At 38.6% G+C, this 25,859-nt stretch overlaps 1 protein-coding gene across 6 annotated transcripts in view; it reads left to right on the forward strand.

Annotated features, from left to right (window-relative positions):
- ARHGAP28 (Rho GTPase activating protein 28) overlaps nucleotides 1-19,046 on the forward strand; it is a 186,283-nt gene extending 167,237 nt beyond the window's left edge. For 5 of the 6 annotated variants that reach the window (XM_070629464.1, XM_070629460.1, XM_070629462.1 and 2 more), the window contains 4 exons: nucleotides 2,372-2,428; nucleotides 4,505-4,629; nucleotides 13,211-13,275; nucleotides 15,390-19,046. In XM_070629464.1, the coding sequence (XP_070485565.1) occupies nucleotides 2,372-2,428; nucleotides 4,505-4,629; nucleotides 13,211-13,275; nucleotides 15,390-15,484 (342 nt within the window). In that variant the 3' untranslated portion in view covers nucleotides 15,485-19,046. The remainder of the gene's footprint in view (nucleotides 1-2,371; nucleotides 2,429-4,504; nucleotides 4,630-13,210; nucleotides 13,276-15,389) is intronic. The other variant, XM_070629463.1, reaches the window with a different exon arrangement.
- Nucleotides 19,047-25,859: the final 6,813 nt, after the last annotated feature.

Raw genomic sequence — 25,859 nt, forward strand, 5'->3', positions numbered from 1 at the left:
TTCTTTTGAAACTACTTTTTTCCCTGTATATGGGACATATTTTCTTCCATTTTTTGCCTGCCTCATAATTGTTTCTTGAAGGATAGCCATTTTGAATGTTATAATGTGACAGCTTTGGAAATAAGATTTTCCCCTTCCCCAGGGATGGTTGTTGCTGCTTGATGTAGCTGTTGTTCATTTTTTTAGTGATTTTTCTGCTGAACTAATTTTTTTTAAAGATTGGCACCTGCACTGACATCTGTGGCCAGTCTTTTATTTCTTCTCCTTCTCCCCAAAGCCCCCAGTACATAGTTGTATATTCTAGTTGTGAGTGCCTCTGGTTGTGTTATATGGGACACCGCCTCAACATGACCTGATGAGCGGTGCCATGTCCGCGCCCAGGATCCGAACCAGTGAAACCCTGGGCCACCAAAGTGGAGCGTGTGAACTTAACCACTCGGCCACAGGGCTGGCCCCATCTGCTGAACTAATTTTGTAAAGTTTGCATTCTTTGTTTTGTGTGGCTACTGAAGTCTCTGTTCCATTAGTTTAGTGGTTAGCTAATGTTTTCAGAGATTTTTTCTTAAATACCTGGAACCAAAAAAAGTCTCCCAGTCTTTGCAGATGAGCTCCGTGTGTTTGCTGGGACACACCTTCACCATTCAGCCAGGCAGTTTACAGCTCTATCTGAGCCTTCACTTCCTGCTTGAACAGAGCCTGAAGGTCAGCCAGAGGTGAGAGCTTAAGTTCTTTTCAGGTCTTTCCTGAATATGTGCGTGGTCCTGGGCATGCACATGGCCTTCTGGATTCTCTGGAATACGTTGGAGCTTTTCAAAGACTTTATTACCCAAAGCATCTCAAGCTCTAGGCTTACCTCCCAAGCTTTTTAGTTAATATGTGATTTCCCCCAACCCTTGTCCACTGCACCAGGCAGCAGTGGCTAAAACACTTGCCTGTAAATGTTTTCAACGTTATGCCACTTTTGCACTGGTCAAGTTCCAAGTTAGTCAAGATAAAGGTGAGCCTTTTGAGCCAGGCTTCCAGGGAACCACCAGATAGGTCAGAGCAGATACATAGAATTCTTTGAAATGTGGTCTATTCTGCTCACTCCAGTACCTATGCTAGGAATACAGGCTGTTATTTTCAAGCCCATCTCTGAGCAAGAAAACTGAGATGGGAAACTGTACGTTAAAATGCCACAAAGTTCACTGTTCTTATCAAGATTCAACAGCTTTTCTTAAGCACTCCCGTGGTTGCAACTTTTGAGTTAGGGTCCAGGTTCTGAAAAAGTTGATACTGCCCGTTTTTGCCAGTTTTTTCGTTGGTTTGATGGAGGGACAGACTGCTGGAGTCCTCATTCTGCCATTTTCATTCTGGAAAATGTTAATGGTGTAAGTTTGCTATCTGTGGAGCTGGAGTTGAGGTCCGGTCACTTTGCCAACTGCTACTATATATGCCTGGGTGAATTAAAGTCTTTCTCTGAGCCTCAGTTTCCTTATATTATAAATTGGAGGGAAAAGTAATGATATCCTTTTCACAGTTGTCATGAGCATCAACTCACAGAATGTGAGTGGAAAGCACTGTGTAAACTATATGATGCCATAGGAATTTCAGTTATTTGCATGGTTTAATTGTAAACCAAACCAAGTAGAACTTAAAGGTTATAAGTACCATGGAAGCAAGCTCTTAAAGATGAAGACATAGTCTTTCTTCAGTCCTGTTGTACTCTGCCGTGTTTTTATTTAATTTTGATTGGAATAGACAGTTCATTAACAGGTTACAAAATTCAAAACATTGAAAAGGGAAAAACTATAGAATAAAAATTGGCCACCTCTGACTTCCCCTCCTGGAGGCAAATAATGTCACCATGACAGGGTGTGTGCTGGCAGGAACGTGCAGGTGCGTATACTTCCAGAGAGGCACTGTGCACATACCAGCAAATACGAACGTATGTTCTTCCTCCTTTTCGACAGGAATGATAACGTGCATGAAGCTGGTCCGCGCAGTGCTGTGTTGACTTATGAAATCACAGGGATTATTCCCCAGCGGTCCAGAAAGCCTTCTTCTTTGCTTCTTTTGCCTGATATTCTATAGACACACCATAACTTATTTAAGCGTTTCCATATTATTGAACAGTTAGATTGTGTCCAACATTTTGCTATTAAAATTTATTCATCAGTGAATAAACTTGTATATATGCCGTTTCTCACAGATAAAGTAATTTGTAGGATAAATTTATAGGTGTGGAATTGTTGGGTCAAAGTGCATGTAAATTTTATAATTTGATAAATATCACCAAAATGTTTTCCATAAAGACTGTACCAGTTTTAACACTTTTAACTGCAGCATATGCTTGTTTTCCCATCCTAAAGACTAAATGTGTTTTGTTTAGGTTACAAGCCCCAAGACTTCGAAGGTACTACAAAAATCATCCTCTTCAAGAAGAATGGTAAGAAAACAACTAATCTCCATTCCTCCCTAATTATTCACCCCTACACAGTGTTCTCTGGCTACATCTGCCCTATCTGGGTATGATTTGGGTCATGCTATATCCTTCAAACTTGACATTTTCAGTGTGGCATATGAAGGATTCATCTAGGGACTCAACTAGCTGATGAGTCAAAATGTGTGGTTAGGCATCCTGTGCCCAGGCGTGAATACTAGAGGAAGCTATAAGGAAAATGTGACGGTCATGATCACAGGTTCAGTGAAGTCAGGAGTGAGGAATTTATCTTACAGAGGCTTCTGGGAGGACGTGGAGGGACATGAGATGACCCAAGAGTGTTTTAGGAGCATAATCTTGGCTGCAGTGAACCTGGGGCATTCTACCCCCTCCCCACTCCAAATCTCTCACAGCCATCCCCTGTCGTGCTCTTGCTGGTCATAGTGGAAACATGCTATAGGAGCTGACCATTTAAAACAATATTTGCTGTTAGTTTCCTAGTCCTGGTATAACAAAGTGCCACAAACTGTGTAGCTTAAAACAATAGAAATTTACTCTCTCAGAGTTGTGGAGGCTAAAAGTCTGAAATCAAGGTGTTAGTTTGGTTGGTTGCTTCTGAAGGCTGTGAGGGAGGGATTTGTTCCTGACCTCACTCCCAGGTTTGGCGATGCCAGCGATCTGTGGCATTCCCTGGCTTGTAGATGCATGAGTCCACCCTCTGCCTCCTTGTTTATGTGGCATTCACCCTGTGTGTGTGTCTGTGTTTCTTCTCCTCGTATAAGGACACCAGTCACATTGGATTAAGGGCCCACCCTACTCCAGTATGACCTTCTCTTAGCTAATTACATCTGCAAGGACCCTGTTTTCAAATAAGGTCATATTTTGAGGTGCTAGGCTTAGAACTTCAACGTATTTTGGAGTGGAACACAATTCGACCTATTATATATTTCTCCTAGGGGATATGTCGAGTCAATTCACATAAACCTTCTACATTAACACCACCATCCTTCAAGAATGTACAGATTTAAAATGATTGCCTGAGGAGTAACCAGATCCTTAAATGGAAATTTATTTCTGTTTACCTCTAGATAGAGACTTAATTTTTAAAACATTCAAAATTTTGAAACAAAGGGATTTTCCCTTCAGTCCTGACAAAGCAGAAATTTCTGTTAATTCGACAGTGCCATTCTTTGATGGTTTCATTTAGGCAAGCACTCAGTCCCGACTGGTGGTGTCTCATCAGAGCAGAGGGACCCTTCCCCAGCAGCACCCGCTGCTCTTCACAGTGCTGCCAGGACACTCAGAGGCTCAGGTTTCAGGTGCCCATCTGGAATTCAACTTGGGCTGGCCATTCAAGTCCACTGATGAAAGAAAAAGGATTTTTCAAAAGCCATGTTTTCTAATTGATCCTTACAGTTTTCAGAAGGTTGATCTTCCTGAAATAAGTTGAAATACCAAATTCTGCTTAAAGTAGGCTTATTTAAGACATTGGTCAAGGAAACGACCTGATAGAAACATTAGATTTTTGTCATAACCCAGTTTTACTCCTCTCATGATTTTAAGGCATTATAAGTAAGACCCAAGCGTGTAGCAAAAGTGAAATCTCAGCTAAAGTTTAGTCATTCGTGAATCTCCTGTTAAAAAGAACACAATGGGGCCAGCCCCGTGGCCGAGTGGTTAAGTTCGTGCGCTCCACCTCGGTGGCCCAGGGTTTCATGGGTTCAGATCCTGGGCGCGGACATGGCACTGCTCATCAGGCCTTGCTGAGGCGGTGTCCCACATAGCACAACCAGAGGCACTCACAACTAGAATATACAGCTATGTCCCGGGGGGCTTTGGGGAGAAGAAGAAGAAGAAGAAGAAGAAGAAGAAGAAGAAGAAGAAAAAGATTGGCAACAGATGTTAGCCCAGGTGCCAATCTTGAAAAAAAAGAAAGCAGTGTTTCATTCAGGTTAAATACTGGTCCTGTTTACATGTTTTTCTCATTCAGAGTGCTACTGATTTTCATCTCTCTTAAGTGCAGTCATTGAGCTGGTAGTCATCCTAGTTTGACAGAATGTACTGAATTTTCTTCGTTGGCAGTCTGACGTGCCGGAAGGAGTCATAAGGGTCCACGCGCCACTTCTCTCGAAGGTGTCAATGGCCATTCAACTCAGTAGTCAAACCAAAGCCAAAGACATACTCGCAAAATTCCAGTGTGAGAACAGGTGAGTGCAAGTGAATGCAGTTCTCTGTAGAGGAAGGGGACCTTTATCTGATGAGTAACTTTCCAGGCATTTACAGATTGGGCCTTTTTGAAAAATTAGAACCTGTTACTTAGGGACCTTCCCAGTGAATGAAGAATAAAAGTAGAGAAAGAAGTTAAGTAAACAAAAGCATTGTCAATAACAGAAGTGGGTTTTTTTTAAGGAATTTCTACAGTTGGGATTTTTAATAGGTATCTTCTGTCTTGGTGGCTTCATTTACTCAATGAGTTTTACTTCTTGTTAGGAAAATATATAGCAAGTTAATTGTGTAGATATCTTGATAGATTTCCAGGAGTATCATTCTTCCAGGCTTGCTTGGGCTTGAACATGCCTATATCAGGTAGAGTTTAGGTAATTAAGTGAACATCATAGCCGTTGCTTTCCTTAAAATGTACCAGCAACAAACCTTAGGATCAGAATGATATTTACAAAAAAGCTTTTTGATATCTGCCGTAAGTCACCTTAAAGAGATTAATCATGGTACCTTTTGTCTAGCATGCTTATTCAGGGATAAACATTTACCCTGAGCTTTTCAAAAGATGAGACGCACTGGTTTACATCTACTCATTAGCGAGCAGGCACCATTTAATGGTCTCTAGTAAACTGAGGATATCCTTTAAAAGAAACGTTTCAATCATATCAAAAAGGAGTAGCTATGTTGAGCGAAGAAAAACCGATTGCAAAAGATTACACACTGCAATATTCCATTTATACAACATTTTTGAAATGATAAAATTTTAGAAACAGAGGATAGATTACTGATTGCCAGAGGTTGAGGAGGGGTGATCATGGGGGAGGAGATGGGTGTTGTTATAAGAGGGTGACATGAAGGACCCTTGTGGTATTGGTCAGTATCTTGACTGTGGTGGTGAATAAATGAGCCTCTATGAAACTTTATTGAACTCAATACTTTATTGAATTTTATTGAACTTTATTTATTGTGTATTGAACATACACAAATTAGTGCTAGTGAAATGGGATATCTGAGTAAGATGCGTGGATTGTATCAATGTCAGTATTTGGATTGTGACATCAAAGTCTAGATTTGCAAAATGTCACCCTGTTTCCATTGGGAGATCTGGGTGGAGAGCCTCTCTGTATCATGTCTCACAAATACATGTGAGTGTACAATTATCTCAAGAAAAAATTCAGTTAAAAGAAAAACAGGAGTAGCCAGTAAAAGTAACCCATGGTGTTAGGAGTCAGGATGGTGGAGTTCTGTGAGAGTGGAAGGGATGGTGTCTAAGAAGGCATGACGGTGGCTTCTAAGCTCCTTTTTTAGATCTGGGGCTGGTTACGTGGTGTGTTCACTTGTGAAAATTCTTCAAGTCATACATTTTTGACGTGTACTTTATGTATGATATATACATATATATGTAAACATATACACTAACATAAGAAAGAGAAGAAAAGTAGTCAGAGGCCAATGGGAGAGCCCTGAGCATTTACTCCTCTCTGCTACTGGCCCAACACCTAAGAAGCTGTGAAGAGTTACCACTCGGCAGTAATGGAGAGACTCAAAATCCCACTGGAGGGATCTGAGCATCCAGTAGATTCCTACTTATATGTGTACAAAGCTGCCTCTGTAGTCTCATGCAGACCTTTCATGGAAAGAGAATGTTTCTGATAAAAATAAGGTGGACTCGATGGCTGTGGATAGACTCAAATCTTTTGTACCGGCTTTTTCTCTGAAGATCTTGTCCTATCCATTCTCTCCACGGTTAGAACTGTGGCCTATTTTAGTTGAAAAGTTGTACGCAGGCCCATTTTTGCATATTCACCAGAAGTTTATTTTCTGACTGACTACTCAGCACCTCTTGTGTTTAAGTAAAAAAGAGGAGAGGAGTCCTATTCCTCCCAGATCCTTCCTCTCGCAACTCAGAAGCCCTGGACACGAGACAACAGCAAGCATAGGAAGGCTGTGAGAGGGAAGGAAGGGGGCTCGCTGCCGGGGACACGGGGCCTTGTGCAACGACACGGGTGGTGAGTTCCTGGGCTTCCTTATCTCCTCGCGTGCACCCCAGGCAGGGTGCTGCGGAAACCTCCACCCTGGCACAGGCACAGACAGAAAAAGCTCCAGGAAAAGCTGTTCCCATAGCCAAAGATTGAGGAGAGAGTGGCCAGAAATCCATCTTGGCAATAACATCTGGCCTACTCCCACCAAACATGAACAAACAGACTGCCCCGCGGCCTGGGGTGAGCAGGCAGCCGTCTGCAGTACCCCGCCCCACAAGCCGAGGCGTCCAGTTCCCACCCGGGGTGTGTCAGCAGGGTCCTGCCAGAGCTGAGCCCCCACCTCCCCGCAGCAGCAGCGAGACCTCACAAGGTGGGCAGGCCACTGAGCACCAGGCCTCTCCTCACCCTCAGTGTCCGAAAGGCCCCGAGGGGAGCTGACCGTCCCCCTCACCGAGCAGCGACACAGCAGTGTGAGTCAGCCCTCCGTTTCCCCACTGCCGGTGGTGGCAGAGCCCAGCAGGGAGCTGATCTTGCACTCCTGATTGAAGGCAATGAGGCAGTGCCGGTTGGTGTCCCACTTTCACTGAGCAGGCGTCAGTGGGGCCCAGCAAAAAGCTGAACATACACACCCAGCCAGACCTTGTGCTAAACCTCAACAGGAGGATTGCCTGCCAAAAATTGAAGGTAAATTAGATCCAGAGTCTCATAATGTAATATCAAAATGGCCACTGTATGATACAAAACTCATTATACCTAAAACCAGGAAGATCACAACCGAAATGAGAAAAGACAACAGATGCCAGCACTTAACTGAATCAGATGTTAGAATTATCTGACAAGGATTTTAGAGCAGCCATCATAAAAAATGCTTCGAAAAACAATTACGAGTTCTCTTGAAACAAACAGAAAATCTCAGCAAAGAAATGGAAGTTATAAAAAAGCACCAAGTGGAAATTATAGAACAAAAGATAAAAAACTGAAATAAAAAAACTTCCTGGATGGGCTCACTAGTAGAGTGGAGATGACAGAAGATAATAATCAGTAAATGTGAGGACATATCAATAGCATTATTTATTTTGAACAACAAATAGAAAATAGACCAAAAAGTAAAAATAAATACATCCCCAGGGATTCATGGGACGGTAATGAGAGCTAACATTTGTATCGCTGGAGTGCCAAAAGGAGACAAAACAGTGGGACTGAAAAAGTATTTGAATAAATAAGGACTGAAAACTTCCCAAATTAGCAAAAGGCGTAAACCTACATATTCAAGAAGCTAAATGAACCCAAATAGGACAACCCAAAAAAACCCATGCCGAAACGTCATAATTCAATTTGTGAAAATTAAAGACAAGAAACCTTGGAAGCATCCAGAGAGAAGAAATGCATTTCTTATAGGGAACACTGATTCGAATTACAGTGGATTTCTCATCTGAAACCAGGGGAGGCCAGATGGAAGTGGGTAACATTTTTCAAGTACGGAAAGAAAAGAACTGTCAACTACAAACCCTGTATCTAGCAGAAATATCCTTCTAGAGGAGAGAGGAAATAAAGACATTCTTGAACGAAGGAATACTAAGAGATTTTTTGGCTAGCAAACCTGCCCATAAAGAATGGCTAAAGGAAGTTCTCTAAACAGAAAGGAAATGAGAACAGAAGGTTTGGAGCATCAGAAAGGAAAGGAAAACATCAGAATAGGTACAAATAGGAGTAAATATAATAGATTGGCCTGCTCCTCATGCATTTCTTAAATCACATTTGATGGTTGAAGCACCATCTCGTGTGGTGCTCAACGTATGTAGAGGACATGCTTAAGGCAATTATATTTAAAAAGGGTGGAAGGTCACCACTCCTTAAATGTGGTCTATGCATAGTGACTTCCTTCCAAAGCGTACAGTATGTAAAGAGGTAAAAAGAATATCAAGAAATTTGACCTCAGTCAGGTGGTTAAGGTGATGTCACGTTGATAGTATGTACCCTTGATAAGATATGGTGAAAATGGCAATTTACCTCTGTCGCTTTCATCCAAGAACGTGTTAACTCCAGACTAGAAAAACGTAAATGAGTCCCAAATGGGAAACATTGTGCAAAATACCTGTCCAGTCCTCAAAACTGTCCAGGTCATCAAAAACCAAGCAAGTGTGAGAAATAGAGACTGCAGATAGAGACAATGTTCTTTCTTTCTTTCCAATCTGTATGCCTTTGCTTTCTTTTCCTTGCTTTACCGCAGTGCTTTGATCTTCCCGCACTATGTCGAATGGGACATCCTTACTTTTAATCTTGGAGGGAAAGTATTCAGTCTTTCATCATTAAATATGATGTTAGCTGTAGGTTTTTATAGATGATCTTTATCAAGTTGAGGAAGTTCTCTTTTCCTGGTTTGCTAAGAGTTTTTATCGTGAATGGGTGTTAGATTTTGTCAGATGCTTTTTCTGGAGCACTTGACATGATCGTATGATTTTTCTTGTGTTGATATGGTGGATTACATAGATTTTTGAATGGTGAACTAACCATGCATACCTGAAATAAATTCCACTTGGTAAAGTGTATAATTCTTTTAATATATATTGGATTAGATTTGCTAATATGTTGTTGAGGATTTTTTTGTCTAAGTTCATAAGAGATATTAGTCTGTGGTTCTTGTTTTTTCTATTGGCTTTGTCTGGTTTTGGTATCAGGACGATCCTGGTTTCATAAAATGAGTTGACAGTGTCCCTGTTCTATTTTCTGGAAAAGATTGTGTTAATTCTTTAAAAGTTTCCTAGAATTCTCCAGTGAAACCATCTGGGCTTAGAGACTCCTTTTCTGGGGGAAACTTTTTTTTTTTGAGGAAGACTAGCCCTGAGCTAACATCTGTGCCCATCCTCCTCTACTTTATATGTGGGACGCCTACCACAGCATGGCATGCCACACGGTGCCATGTCTGCACCCGGGATCCAAACCGGGCAACTCCAGGCTGCCGAGAAGTGGAACGTGCACACTTAACCGATGCGCCACCAGGCCTGCCCCTGGGGAAACTTTTAAAGCACTGATTCAATTTCTTTAATGGCTATGACTATTTCATCTTGGTTGTGTTTTGGCAATTTGTGGTTTTGAGGAATTGGTTCATTTCTTCTAAGATTTTGATTTTGAGCATAAAGTTGTTCATAGTATCTCCTTATTATCCTTTTGAGGGAAACATTATATACAGTGATATCCTCTTTCATTATTAGTATTGATGATTTGTACCCTCTTTCTTCTCATCTTTGTCAGTCTTTCTAGAAGTTTATCAATTTTATTGTTTTTTAAAAACAACCAGCTTCTCTATCATCTTCCTGTTTTCAATTTTGTTAATTTCTACTCTTGTCTTGATCTTTTCCTTCTTTCTGCTTGCTTTGTGTTTATTTTACTATTATTTTTCTATTTCTGGAGATAGCAACTTAAATAATTGGTTTAAGATATTTTCCTCTTTCCTAATGTGAATGTTTACTGCTATAAATTTTTCCCTAAGCACTGCTTTAGCTGCATCCCACCAAATTTGATGTTTTAGTTTTATTTTCATTCTATTTATTTTCCAAACTTTCTTTATGGACTTCCTCTTTGACCATGGATTATTTAGAAGTGTGTGGTTTAATTTTCAAGTATTTGGAGATTTTTAGTTTGTCTTTCTGTTACTGACATCTAGTTTGATTCCTTTATGGTCAGAAAAGATACTCTGTATGATTTCAATTATTTTAAATTTTTTGAGGTTTGTTTTGTGGCCCAGGATATGTTCTATCCTTTAGGATTCTATCTTGATTTATTTATAGTGTTTTTAGTATATTGCTTTGATCTATAGGTTTAATGCAGCTCATATCAAAATCCCAGCAAGATAGTTTGTAAATGTGCACAAGCTTATTTTAAAAATTTGTATGGGGGCCATCCTGGTGGCGTACTGGTTAGGTTTGCGTGCTCCGCTTTGGCAGCATGGGGTTTGCAGGTTCAGATCCCGGGTGTGGACCTATGCACCACTCATCAAGCCATGCTGTGGTGGTGTCCCACATACAAAATAGAGGAAGATTGGCACAGGTGTTAGCTCAGAGCCAATCTTCCTCACCAAAAAAATTAAAAAAATAAAAATTTGTATGGAAAGGCATGGGCCCTAGAATAGCTAAAACAGTCTTGAGAAAAAGAATAAAGTAGGAGAATCACTTTACTAGATGTTAAAGCCAACTGTAGAGCTACAGTAATGAAGACAGTGTGGCATTGGTGGAGGGATAGACATTTAGGTCAATGGAACAGAATAGAGGATCCAGAAACAGAACCACAGCATATGCCCAGCTGAGTTTGAAAAAATTTTTATTGTAAACTATACATAACATAAAATTTACCATTTTAACTATTTTAAGTGCATGGTTCAGTGGCATTAAGTACATTCACACTGTTATGCAGTCATCACCACCATGCATCTCCAGAAGGTTTTTATGCCCCCATTCTGAAACCTTATCACCATTACACAATACTCCCCCTCCCCAGCCAGAGTGGTCACTCTTGTGCCCTCTGTCTCTATGAGTTTGACTGTGCTAGGAACTGACTTTTGATAAAGGTACAAAAGCAGTTCAATGAGGAAAGATAGCCTTTTCAACAAATAGTGCTGTAGCAATTGGGCATTCATCAGCAAAGAATGAGAAACGAAGCTAGATCGATACCTCACATCTTATACAAAAATTAACCCAAAATAGATCACAGACTTAAATGTAAATGTGAAACTAAGACTTTTAGAAAATAGCATAGGAGGAACCTTTGTGATGTAGGGCCGATGAAGAGTTCTTAGACTTGAGATCAAATCATGATCCATAAGAGAGAAAAACTGATAAATCTGACTTCATCAAAATTGAAAACGTATACATTGAAAGACCGTATGAAAAGGATGAAAAGACAAGTTGGAGACTCAGAGAAAATATTTACAAGCCACATATCAAACAAAGGACTAGTATCTAGAATATATAAAGAACACTCATAACTCAGCAATAAAAAGAACAAACAATCCAATTTGAAAATGGGCAAAAGACATGAACAGATATTTCTAGAAGAGGATCTGCAGATGACAAACACGCACAGGAAAACCTGTTCAATATCTTTAACCATTAGGGAAATGCAAAACCACAGTGACATATCATTAAACACCTATGGGAACGGTTAATATGAAAAATAGTGACAATACCACATACTAGCAAACAGACAGAGAAACTGTACCACACATACATTGCTGGTATGAATGTAAAATGGTACAGTCACTCTGTAAAACCGTTCGACAGTTTGTTATAAAACTAAATATGCAGGTACCATGTGACCCAGCCTTCACACTCCTTGGCATTTATCAAAAGAAATGAAGATCATGTTCCCACAAAAACCTGCACACAAAGGCTTATAGCAGCTTTATCTATAATAGTCAAAATCTGGAAAAAACCCCAGATGTTCTTCAACAGGTAAATGACTAAACGAACTGTGGTACATCCATACCATGGATGGTATGGTAATGAGCAGTAAAAATGCAACAACTTGGGTGAATCTCCATGGATTTATGCTAATTAAAAAAAAGCCAGTATCAAAAAAGTTCTGTACTATATTTTTCCACTTACGTAGCATTTTTAACATGACAAACTCCTGAAAATGTAGAATGGAGGATGGGGGTAGGGATAGAGACATAGATGAGGCTGTAACAGGAAAACAAGAGGGACCTTGTGCTGATGGAAATGTTCTGTATCTTGGCCAAATCAATGCCAACATTGTGGTTTTGACATTGCACTAGAGTTTTGCAAGATTTTACTATTGGGGGACACTGGGTACACAGGATCTGCCTGTATAGTTTCTTACAACTACATGCAAATCTACACTTACCTCAAATAAAAAGTTTAATTAACCAAAAAAGAAAGAAAAGAGGGCACACATTCTTCTTCCTCACAATAGAGAGCTGAGCGCAATCTTTTTGAAGTAATGAAGCTGAAAGTCATTCCTGAGTGGGATGGAGATCAACAATGGTCTTTCCAGACTCTTCCACCCCAGCATTCTGATCTGGGGTTGAAAAATGAAATTGGGCAATTGTTTTCTTTGACTTGCTTTTATTATAGAGCAGAGACACGCAATGAAGCCAATGTTAGTTTGCAGAGCGTTGGGCAAGCTTAGAAATGTGACATGGGTTGAAGAGAGAATTCTGTTTAACTTTTGGCAAATACAGAAATGAAACCTGACTTCTTTTGAACTGATAATGTGACAATGACAGAGCAATGTTAAACATCCAGCTGCTCCTTGGATGGCTTGATGTGTCAGTGACAGTTTTCTCTCTAAAATGGAGCCAACAGTTGTGGCTAGAATGAGCTCTGGCTTGCTGTCGAGTGTGGCAGCATCCATCTTGGTTCAGAATAGCCCCATCCGCTCTGTGCCTGAGATGCTTGCCTGAGTAAAACAGGGAAAAAACTTTTAGCATAACTTTGGTCATAATAATGATTTGTGGGGTGTATTTCATACAAGGCAAAATGAATTCTTTGTTGCCATGGTTATTTAATCTATAGATTTACCTCAGATTGTGAAAGAGGGTTAAAATTACATTGCATTCTCCTTTTCACAGTCATGGTTCGTCAGAATGCATTAAGATTCAGAACCAAAGATTATATGAAATTGGAGGAAATATAGGTAAGCATTCTTTAACAATTTTTACTCCTAAATTTTCTGATTACTCTAAAAGAAGTATAACGCTATTATTGTAAAAGTATATTTTACAAGTTTCTTAGATATAAATTCAAAGTCAGTAAGTTGTTGACTTTTTAAATTTCGTGTGAGAACAGTATGACTTTCCTAAAATATTTTCAAAATTTAAACGTGAATATTTTAGTTGACATGAACTCCACTTTTGGGTCTTTTAAATGTGACTCAAAGTTGGAAAATCTCTTTCTGGAATTGATGCAAAACAAAGCAAAGAGCCTCGTGGAACTTTCGGAACTGTGACACCCTTTGTGTTTAACGTCCCTATTTTCACTCTCAGCGCAAGTTCAGTCTCCGTATTTCTCTGAGGTGGGAAAAAAGGAATCAAAAGAAAATTCCCTCTGCTTGCGTCTGTGTCCATATCTTCTGCTTGCCCTCCTCACAGTCCAGATGAAGTACCCATGCTCCTGTTTAAGGCCAGCTCCTCTGCTCACGGCTCACTTTGTGTCCCCTACCACCCAGTAAGGGCATTGATCCAGTCATTTCTCCATTCTCTGCTTCATGGTCAGCTTTTCCCTCCCAACTATGTCATTTCTACATGGATAAAAATTTTGGTAATTTCTCTCATCTTTACAAAACTCTCTCTTGACCCCGTTCAAGTGTCCTCCATTTCTCTGTACCGCTTTACAGTAAAAACTCCTTGCGTCAGTTGTGTATACTCCAATTTCTTCCTCTTGTTCTCTCTTGAAACAACTTCAGTTAAGCTTTATCCCCAACACTTCACCAAAATTGCTCCCTTGTTGAGGTCACCAGAGAACTCTTATGTTGTCAAATCCAATATTCATCCTGTCTTGATAACTGCCTGAGTTGATCTTTCCCTTCTTTGAAAAAGCACTTTCTTCACCTGGTTTCAAGGACACCCTGAGCTTCTGGCTTTCCTGCCACTTCCCTGGCTGTTCCTTCTGAGTCCTTTTTGCCTGTGACCTCTTATCCTCTCAACCTCTTAACACTGGAGAGCTGGAGGGCTCGGTCCTTGGAGCTCCCCTCTACACGTAACTTCCTTGGTGAGCTCAACCCATCTCATTGCTTTAACTAGACCTGTATGTTGATGTCTCTTGAACTTATATCCAGACTTCGCCTCGAACACCAACTTTGCATATCCAGTCCCCAGGCACATTTTGCCTTGGGGCCTTTGCATGTGCTCGTACTTCTGCCCAGAATGCTCTCCTTCGCATTGCTCATTTCTCACTCCCTCGCCTCTTTCAGGTGTTTGCCGCTATATCACCTTCTCAATGAGACCTTCCTGGATCATACTCTCTCTCTGTGCCTTCTCTGCTTTGCTGTTCTCTAATGTTCTTATCACCATTAGACTTACTTTATATTATACTTGCTTATTTGTTAGTTGCCTTTTACCGCTTTTAGAATGTAAGCGCCCTGAGGGCAAGTATTTTTGACTGTCTGATGCATTGCTATAGCCCTGGCCCCTAGAATAATGCCTGGCACATAATAACTCTCAAGAAATATTTGATAAGTGAATGAGTCAAGTAAGCAATCAAATCCTGGTAGTTTTGCTGAGATTTTAGTATACATTTCAAACATACTGTACATAAACATTTTTAAATGTATTTGCCCCGCAGAATGATCTTTTGGTTGTTATCCTTTCCAGATCTCCTGCCTATGGGCATTTGCATTCATAGGCAAGAAATGAAATGACCATTCCTAAAATGATCTTGGCTTAATCTTTCTAGTCCTGGTCAAGTTACTATCTGTAAAACCATTAGAGGACACATGTTGTCATGCAAGTGATCGGTTTACACCTGAAATCAGTTCCTGCCGTGTTCTCCTAATGGACGTGGTACGTCGAGAGAGCAGTCTGCCTGTGGATGGCGTGTCTGTTTTTTCTACATGGGATTTGTTTGAAGTACTTCACAGTCAGAAAGGAAGGAAGGCAGCCTTTGCTAAGAAACTAAAATGTGTCTACTTTCTTTTGACTGAGAGAACTATATTGGCCTTGTTCGAACCTTACACACACACATACAAATGCACACACACCACACTGAAGTGTGCACTCTTGAAAACATTCTCTGATTTTCTCTTTCCTTTAGGACAGCATTGCTTGGATCCAGATGCTTATATGTTGGATGTATATCATGTAAATCCTCAAGCAGAATGGGTTATTAAACCCCAACCAAGTTTTTGAAATACCCCCCAAGATGGCAGCTATCATGTATTATATGTCAAGAAGATCCTACATTTGGTAGGGGAAAAAACAAGACTGCTTTTAACATGTCTGTTCCTATAACCCTCTTGGTTGGTGTTTCCCAGCATTGTCAATATGAATTATGGAAGAGGAGCTGGTTGATCATTTGAGCTGAGGGTTTCTCCTGACGGTTCCCTGCTGAGAGTGAAGACAAGAGGATGTGAACTTTAATCATTTCTACTTTGACTTCACAGCAGAAATGAACTTGTCCCATACCTGGGGATAAGAAATACTTCTTTATGTAGCAAATGCTACCAAACACAAGAGATGGAAGACTCTTTTTTTATACTTATATACATATATCGATACCTTTTTGAGCAAGAATACCAGAAATATCAATAATTTCTGCTCTGCAAAATAATTCAGCTCTACTTTGCAAAGGGAGTCAGTTTCCAAAGTTACACATACAATATTTATGCTCTGATTTCCTCCTGAATTGGAGAAGGAGGAACTTCCATTTAAAGAACACTGTGTTGTTATGTATGTCATACTGTATCAGCACTCTGGTGCAAATGAACACTTCTCTATCATGGACTGTTGAAAACTGATATTTTTTAAAGCTTATTCTCTTGTGATTACAGGTCCCCATGGCAAAGGTTAGTTTGACAAAGGGTGTTCTTATGCTTTCCTCACCTTCTGTGTCGTTAATAGTCACAGAGCCTCTATTTTCTCATCGTGATTATGGTGCTCACTGTATAGCTGTCCATGTGCCAGGCACAGATTTCCTTCCCTGACCAGACATATCACTTTTTATATTTCACATCTGTAGATAGTTACTTCTGCAGCCCCAACATAAAAATACAGGACTGCCTTTATCCAATTGCTCTTTATCCAAGAGTGCTGAAAAATACTGTTATATCCAGATTTTACATGCCGTAAAAGCAGATTTTGTTTCTGTTCATCAATCATAGATGTGGCCAGCCACTGTGGATTAGCATCAGGCTTTAAAATCTGATGCATATTTGCTAAGCGGAAAGCTCTCTCTCTGTCAAGACCCTGCAGACCGTTTTCCAGACTTGCAATTGGCCAGACACGCACTTCTCCACGATTCTAACGGAAAGCAAATCTAAAATGCGCTGAGCGGTCAGACAGCTCTGCCTTCCACCTTGAGACTGCAGACCTAGTCCTTCTAGGGTGAGCTAGAAATAAGGACAGAGGTCTCATTTACCCCACATGTGTGCTTTGGATAGAATCCACAGATTGAGATTTTGATGAATTTATGTCGGTTTTAATGAGATTTAATGCCCAAATGACTCTCTTTTGCAGTTCAAACAATTCACACGATAGATGAAGTTGCTCACAAATGCAGAAAACATAATGAGATAATAATTTAAGCCCATATGTGGAAGAAATATTTTGCATTCTGCAGTATGCCTTGATGCCTATAAAAACACTACTTAAATTCAACATATAGATAATTGTGTTTCTGGCCATTAGGATTTTGTTATATTTTTATAGAAAACTCAAATATCCATTCATTTTATTTGTTTATTTGAGAATTTTCATTTCCTTTGCCTGAAAACCCATTAGAAGATAAATATGTGCTCTATAGGTATATATTTATTCCTACATTTCATCAGTTTTCAATGTATGGTTAACTGATGGCACATGAGTTTACATAATGAATTTCAGGAGTCTGAAAAATTGCTTTTATCATTTTTGCAATTCAAAGAATAGGAGTAAACGTTTTATGTTATGTAGTTTCTAAGTTCCAAGACATATGATGGCAATGATTTATGCCTACACACGTGGAAGAAATTCTTCAAATTAGCTACCTTACACGTCTATGCATGTATAAAAACAATGGCTGATTTTTGTCACTGTATTTCATATCATTTAGAATAGTTAAATTCTATTGTGTTTATACAGAAAATTGACACATCTATTCATTTGATTTTTTATTTTGGAATTTTCATTTCTTACATATAGAACCTATACATAAGTTCTAAAGGTTTTAAGATTTACTCCACTTGTCGTTAGTGTTAAATAAATGCCTAACAGATGACAGGTAAAAAATAATAAGTTCCTGAATTTCTTATCCACTTCTGTGTGGTTTCAGATGTCAAAAATTTAGCTGAGTCAATAACTTTAATCACTTCAGTGTATTCAAGGATGTGTGACAACTGTCCAATAACTATACAATGTGGAAGGCCATGTCACTACCAATATATTGGATATAACTTTTATTCTTAGTCACAGTTAACCAATTGATTAGAGAAGAATTTTCAGTAGACACACAGACTAATTTTTGTGTGGTTAAAGAGATTCTTGTTAATAATTTTATTGGTAAAGAAAAAAAAACTCCTACAATTAAAATTCACAAATACCTGTCAACTAAGTATTGAAAAAACTATCTTTGCCTTATCACGAGTTGTTTTAAAATAGTTACAGTAATCAGTGAAAAAGAATAGTACGTTTGCAAAAAAAAAAAGAGTCAGATAGATACTGGGCTTCTGAATTCTCTTCTTGATAGCTCCCTCCTCACCTCGTCCAAGTGCTCTTGCTGCAGTTAGGAAAATAACACCCAGGAACGGATTGAGAAAGTTCACATTTTAGGAACACTTATTCAGGAAAAAAACCCTAGAACAAGCTCATTTTTTTCTCCATTTTGCAAAAGAGAATCCCTTTGTTAAGCAGCTCACTTGGGGATGTGATTTTTGGAGTCAATGGTCTTCGAAACTGGAATATTAATTTCTTTGCAATGTATATACAGTATAAACTACCTCACTTGCCTGTCTTGGGAAAAAAATTAAGGACTTTAACAATTGTTGTTACAACCTGTCCCTGAGTCTTATTATTTAAGTCACTTCAGTTAGCCTTCAGTGTACATTTAATAATATACATTTAAGGATGTAAAATATTTTTAGCTAAAGCTTTAAAGCCAAACTGCTCGGTATCTGTTAGCTGTGGTGCGCCCTGAGAGAGTTCGTGTCCCTCAGTCGTTGTCTTGTGTGTTTAACCACGTGGAGATGCATGTTTTCGAGAGGAGGAATTACTGTTCATCTCTTCTCTGAGGCGCTTTGCACCTGCTTTCCCCGTATTGCACTTGACTAGAAAGTAACATGAGATTAAAATGTCCCTTCTTTCTATCAAGGGCATTTCAACTGTTCTTCACAAATGTATTACATGCCTGAAAAGAATACATATTATGGAATTGAATAGTTCCTAGTTTCTGACAGGCATGTTCAACTCTTTTCCATAAATATGTCACTTAATAAAAAATAATATGACATGAATTAAAATGTTTCAAGCATTTCCAACAGTTTTACACACACACCCCTGAATTTGAAAATAACATCTTATCTTTTGGGCATTTTCCAACTATTTTCTAAAACTAAGTGATTTGATTGAAAAATCATAAATGTCACGAGAAATGTCATCTTTTATGTTATCTCCCATCTCAAAAGTTAATATTGATTCTTTTGTCCCATCCGCTTTCATTGTTAAGTATAATATGTATGTTGCATTTTACCCACAAAAATAAAGAGAAAAAAACTAAAAAGCATTGTCACAGGAATTGTTGTGTTGACCTAGTCCGAGAGCACCCCAGTGCTGGTGAAAGAAAAGGAGCTTTAAAGTCAGCGGGTTTCTGTCTGAGCTCAGTCTCGGTCACTTACTAGCCAGGTGGTGGCCTGTGCAAAAGCCACATGGCACTGTGGTAATGATGGATGGTTGTTGGTAAGGGGTAGATTGAATGAGCACAAACTATTTCCTACATCTGTTTGAGTTGATGCTTTGTCTGGACAGGTTTTTAATATGTACTTAAAAAAAAACTTTCTGGGGCGGGCCCGTGGCCGAGTGGTTAAGTTTGCGCGCTCTGCTTCTGCGGCCTGGGGTTTTGCTGGTTCGGATCCTGGGCTTGGACATGGCACCACTCATCAGGCCATGTGGAGGTGGCGTCCCACATGCCACAACCAGAAGGACCTGCAACTAGAATATACAACTCTGCCCTGGGGGGCTTTGGGGAGAAGAAGAAGAAGAAAAAAAAATTGGCAACAGATGTTAGCTCAGGGCCAATCTTAAAAAAAACAACTTTTCAGTAGATACAGAAAAGACATTCGACAAAATTCAATTCCCATTCATGATTTAAAAAAAATGCAAGATTTTTTAATGTCATAATATGTATGTATAATAGATACATATAGTATATCTTGTACAAAAGGCTAGAAAAATAAAAAGCCTAAAAGTTAGAAGAGAAGTAAAATGGTCTCTATTTGCAAATGATACGATTATTTATTTAGAAAAGCCTAACGTATCTTCAACTATTAGAACTAATAAGATAATTTAGCAAGGTCCCAGCATACAAGATTATTATATAAAAATCAATTGTATTTTTTATATTAACAGCAAACAATTGGAAAAGAAATTTTTTAACTTCCATTTACTACAGCATCAAAATACACAAAGTAGTTATGAAAACACTTAACGAAATATATGCCAGGCCAGCCCCAGTTACCTAGTGATTAAGTTCAGCGCGCTCCACTTCTGGCCCAGGTTCCGTTCCCAGGTGCAGACCTACACTGCTCTGTTAGCAGCCATGCTGTGCTAACTAAAACATAGAGGAAGATTGCCACAGATGTTAGCCCGGGCCAAATTTTCCTCAGCCAAAAAAAACCAAAAAAACATAGATATATATATGTGCAGCACATGTATGCTAAAAACTACAAAATATTTTTGGTAGAAATTAAAGAATAGCTAAATAAATGTATAGATATACCATCTTTCTGGATGGGAAGAGATGGATGAAGAAAATTGGCAAGATGTCAGTTCTGCACAAAGAGATCAATAGATTCAACACAACCCCAATCAGAAGACCAGTAGGCTTTTTAGGTAGAAATTGACAAAATATAAAATTCATATGCAAGTGCAAAGAGTCTAGAATATCTAAAGCAATTTTACCAAAAAGAGACTGAAGTTGGATTCACAAGTGATTTCAAGACTTACTATAAAGCTACAGCTATTAAGACAATATGATTCAGAATAAAGATCAATGCCTACATCAACGCAGCAAAATAGAGCACAGAAATAGGTGCCCGCTTGTGTGGTCATTTGATTTTCAGCACAGGTGCCAAAGGAACCCTGTGGAGAAAGGGAGCTTTCAACAGATGGTACTGCAACAACTGGATGTCCATATGGAAAATGAAAGGTGACCCCTGGTATGCAAAAATTCATCCAAAACAGATCACAGAGTTAATTATAAAACCTGAAACAGTGAGGCCTTCAGAAGAAAACAAAGGAGAATAGCTTGGTGACCTGGGAATAGGCAAAGATTTCCTTCAGTGTCAGGTACACAACACAGTGATTCAACATCTATACAGACTACAAAGTGATCACCACGATGAGTCTAGCAACTGCCTGTCACCATACACACTTACCACAGTATTATTGACTGCATTCCCTATGCTGTATATTACATCCCCGTGACTCATTTATTATAACTGGAAATTTGTACCAGTTATAAAATATAAATATATATTCATATGTAAAATATATTATATATATTTAATATAAATATATGTAATGTGAAATGTACCAGTTTTATAAATAACCAGTTCTATATATGTTATTTTATAACTGGATGTTTTTATTTTCTTCAGATAAATACCCAGAAGTGGAATAGCTGGATCATACAGTAGTTCTATTCTTAACTTTTTGAGGAAGCTCCATAACGTTTTCTGTAGTGGCTGCACCAATTTTACATTCTCACCAACAGTTCCCTTTTCTCCACATTCTCGCCAACACTTTGTTGTCTTTTTGATCATAGCCATTCTGACAGGTGTGAGATGATATCTCATTGTGGTTTTGATTTGCGTTTCCCTGATGCTTAGTGACGTGGAGCATCTTTTCATGTGTCTGTTGGCCATCTGTATGTCTTCTCTGGAAAAATGACTATTCAGGTCTTCTTCTCACTTTTTAGTCAGATTGTATTTTTTGATATTCAGTTGTATGAGTTCTTCATATAGTTTGGATATTAACCCTTTATTGGCTGTATCGTTTGCAAATATCTTCTACCATTCAGTTGATTGCCTTTTCATTTTGTTGTTGGTTCCCTTCTCTGTGCGAAAGCTTTTTAGTTTGATGTAGACACATTTGCTTATTTTTGCTTTTGTTGCCCTTTCCTGAGGAGATAGATCCAAAAATATATTGCTAAGACCAATGTCAGAGAGTTTTTTGCATATGTCTTCTTCTAGGAGTTTTATGGGTTGAGGTCTTACATTTAAGTCTTTAATACATTTTGAGTTTATTTTTGTACATGGTGTGAGAAAGCAGTCCAGTTTCACTCTTTTGCATGTGGCGGTCCAGTTTTCCCAGCACCGTTTGTTGAAGGAACTGTTCTTCTCCAGTGGATATTCTTGCCTCCTTTCTTGTAGATTAATTGACCACATAAGCGTGGGTTTATTTCTGGGCTCTCTATTCTATTCCATTGATCTACATATCTGTTTTTGTGATACTACCATACTGTTTTGATTAGTGTAGCTTTGTAGCATAGTTTGAAATCAGGGAGCATGATACTTCTAGCTTTGTTCTTCTTTCTCAAGATTGCATTGACTATTTGGGGTCTTTTGTGGTTCCATACAAATTTTAAGATTCTTTGTTCTAGTTCTGTGAAAAATGCCATTGGTATTTTGATAGGGATTGCATTAAGTCTGTAGATTGCTTTGGGTAATATGGAAATTTTAACAATGTTAATTCTTCCAATTCATGAGCATGGTATATCTTCCATTTATTTGTGTCATCTTCAATTGCTTTCATCAATGTCCTATAGTTTTCAGAGTATAGGTGTTTTACTTCCTTGATTAGGTTTATTCTTTTTGACAAAATAAATAAAATAAATTTATTTATTTTTAAACAAAATAAATAAAATTTTGTATTTTATTCTTTTTGATGGAATTGTTTTCTTAATTTCTTTAATAGTTCATTCTTAGTGCATAGTAATGCAACAGATTTCTTTATATTGATTTGATATCCTGCAACTTTACTGAATTCATTTATTCTAATATTTTCTTGGTAAAGTCTTTAGGGTTTTCTATACATAGTATCATGTCATCTGCAAACAGTGACAGTTTTACTTCTTTCTTTCCAATCTGGATGCCTTTTATTTCTTTTTCTTGTCTGATTGCTGTGTCTAGGACTTGCAATACCAAGTTAAATAAAAGTGGCAAGAGTGGACATCCTCGTCTTGTTCCTGATCTTAGAGGAAAAGCTTTCAGCTTTTCACCATTGAGTATGATGTTAGCTGTGGGTTTGTCATATGTGGCCTTTATTACACTGAAATACATTCCCTCCATACCCACTTTGTTGAGAGTTTTTATCATAAATGGATGTTGAATTTTCTGAAATGCTTTTTCTGCATCTATTGAGATGATCATATGATTTTTATCATTCATTTTGTTCATGTGGTGTATCATGCTGATTGATTTGTGCATATTGAACCATCCTAGCATCCCTGGAATAAATCCCATTTGATCGTGGTATATGATCCTTTTAATATATTGTTGAATTCCATTTGCTAATATTTCATTAAGGATTTTTGCATCTATGTTCATCAGGGATGTTGGCCTGTAATTTTTTTTTAAAAGAATGGCCCTGAGCTAAGATCTGTTACCAATCTTCTTTTTTCTCCAAAGCCCCCCAGTACATATTTTTATATTCTAGTTGTAGGTCCTTCTCGCTCTGCTATGTGGGATGCCACCTCAGCATGGCTTGGTGAGTGGTGCTAGGTCCACACCCAGGATCTGAACTAGTGAAATCCTGGGCCACCAAAGCAGAGCACGTGAATTTAACCACTTGGCCATAGGGCTGGCCCCATGTAATTTTGGGGGTTTTTTGGTAGTGCGTTTGTCTGGTTTTGGTATCAGAGTGATGGTGGCCTCATAGAATGAGTTTGAAAGTGTTCCTTCCTCTTCAGTTTTTTGGGATAGCTTGAGAAGAATAGGTATTAACTCTTCTTTAAATGTTTGAGAGAATTCAACTTTGAAGCCATCTGGTCTTGGACTTTGTTTTTTGGGGAGTTTTGATTACTGGTAAAATTTCATTACTGGTAATCAGTCTATTCAGATTTTCTATTTCTTCCTGATTCAGTCTTGAGTGATTATATGTTTCTAGGAATTTATCCATTTCTTCTAGGTTGTCCAGTTTGTTGACATCTAATTGTTAATAGTAATCTTTTGTGATCCTTTGGATTTCTGTGATGTCAGTTGTAACTTCTCCTCTTTCATTTCTGATTTTATTTGGGCCCTCTCTATTTCTTGATGAGTTTGGCTAAAAGTTTATCAATTTGGTTTATCTTTTCAAAAAACTAGCTCTTAATTTTGTTAATCTTTTCTATTTTTTTTTAGTCACTATTTCATTTATTTCTGCTCTGATATTTATTATTTCCTTTCTTCTACTAACTTTGGGCTTTGTTTTTTCTTCTTTTTCTAGTTCTTTTAAGTATAATGTTAGATTGCTTATTTGAGATTTTTCTTCTTTCCTGAGGGAGGCCTATATTGCTATAAACTTCCCTCTTAGAACTCTTTTGCTGTGTCCCATAGATTTTGGAACGTTGTGTTTCCTTGTTCATTTGTCTCAAGGTATTTTCCATTATCTTCTTTGATTTCTCCATTGGCCCATTGGTTGTTTAGTAGTCTGTTGGTTAGCCTCCGTGTGTTTGTGTTTTTTCTGGTTTTCCTCTTGTAACTGATTTATAGTTTCATGCTACTGTGGTCAGAAAAGATGCTTGATAAGATTTCAATTTTCTTAAATTTATTGAGACTTGTTTTGTGGCCTAACGTGATCTATCCTGGGAAATGTTCCACTTGAAAGAACGTGTATTCTGCTGCTTTTGGATGAAATGTTCTGTATGTATCTATTAAGTCCATCTGTTCTATCATGTAATTTAAGGCCAATGTTTCCTTATTGATTTTCTCTCTGGATGATCTATCCATTGACGTAAGTGGGGTGTTAAAATCCCCTGCTATTGTTGTATTACTGTCAATGTCTCCCCTTGTGTTTGCTTTATATATTTAGGTGTTCTTATGTTGGGTGCATAGATATTTACCAGTGTCATATCCTCTTGTTGGATTGATCCCTTTATTGTTATGCAATGCCCTTCTTTGTCTGTTGTTACAGCCTTTGTTTTATTTTTTATTTTTTAAGATTTATTTATTTATTTTGGTGAGGAATAGTGACCTTGAGCTAACATCTGTTTTTTAAAGATTGCCACCTGAGCTAACGTCTGTTGCCAATCTTCTTCTTTTTTTTTTCTTCTTCTTCTTCTCCCCAACCTCCCCGCCCCCCCCCCCCCCCCCAGTACATAGTCATATATTCTAGTTGTAGGTCCTTCTGGTTGTGCTATGTGGGATGCCACCTCAGCATGGCTTGATGAGCGGTGCTAGGCCTGCTCCCAGGATCTGAACCAGCAAAACCCTGGGCTGCTGAAGCAGAGTGTGTGAACTTAACCACTTCACCATGGGGCCGGCCCCTAATTTTTGAAATTTTTAATTATAATATGTCTTGGTTGTAGATTTCTTTCGATTCGTCTTCTTTGGTACCTTCTGTGTTTCCTGGACTTAGATGTCTATTTCCTTCACCAGATTATGGAATTTTCAGTCATTATTTCTTCATATAGGTTTCCTGTCCCTTTCTCTCTCTCTCTCCTCTCCTTCTGGAATCCCTATAATGCAAATGTTAGTACACTTTATAGTGTACTTAAAAAATTATCTTCATTTTTAAAAAATTCTTTATTCTTTCTGCTGTCCCAACTGGGTGATTTCCACTACCCCGTCTTCTAGGTCACTGATATGTCCTTCTGCATCATCAAATCTGCTCTTTAATCCCCCTAGCATATTTTTTATTTCAGTTATTCTTCAGCTCCAATTGGTTCTTTTTAAATTTTCTGTCTCTTTATTGAAGTTCTCACTGTGTTCATGTATTCTTCTCCCAAGTTTGGTAGGCATCTTTATTGGATCATTACTTTGACCTGTTTATCTGGTGGATTGCTTATCTCTATTTCATTTAGTTCTTTTTCTAAGATTTTGTCTTGTGTTTTTCATTTGGAACACGTTTTTCTGTTTCCTCATTTTGCCTAACTCTCGGTAATTATTTCTATATACTAGGTAGACCAGCTATGACTCCAGGTTTTGAAGGAGCAGGCTTATGTAGAAGGTGTTCTGTGGGGCCCAGTGCAATCCCCCTATTCACCAGAGCCAGGTTCTCCAGGTGTGTTCCCTCTGTGGGCTATGTGCACCCTCCTGTGCCACTGGGCCGCGATTGCTGTGAGCACTCTGGTGGGTGGGCTAGCTTCATAGCAGCATTATTTATAATATCCAAAAAC

Source organism: Equus przewalskii, chromosome 7 (genome assembly GCF_037783145.1).
Source record: "Equus przewalskii isolate Varuska chromosome 7, EquPr2, whole genome shotgun sequence".
Taxonomy (NCBI): domain Eukaryota; kingdom Metazoa; phylum Chordata; class Mammalia; order Perissodactyla; family Equidae; genus Equus; species Equus przewalskii.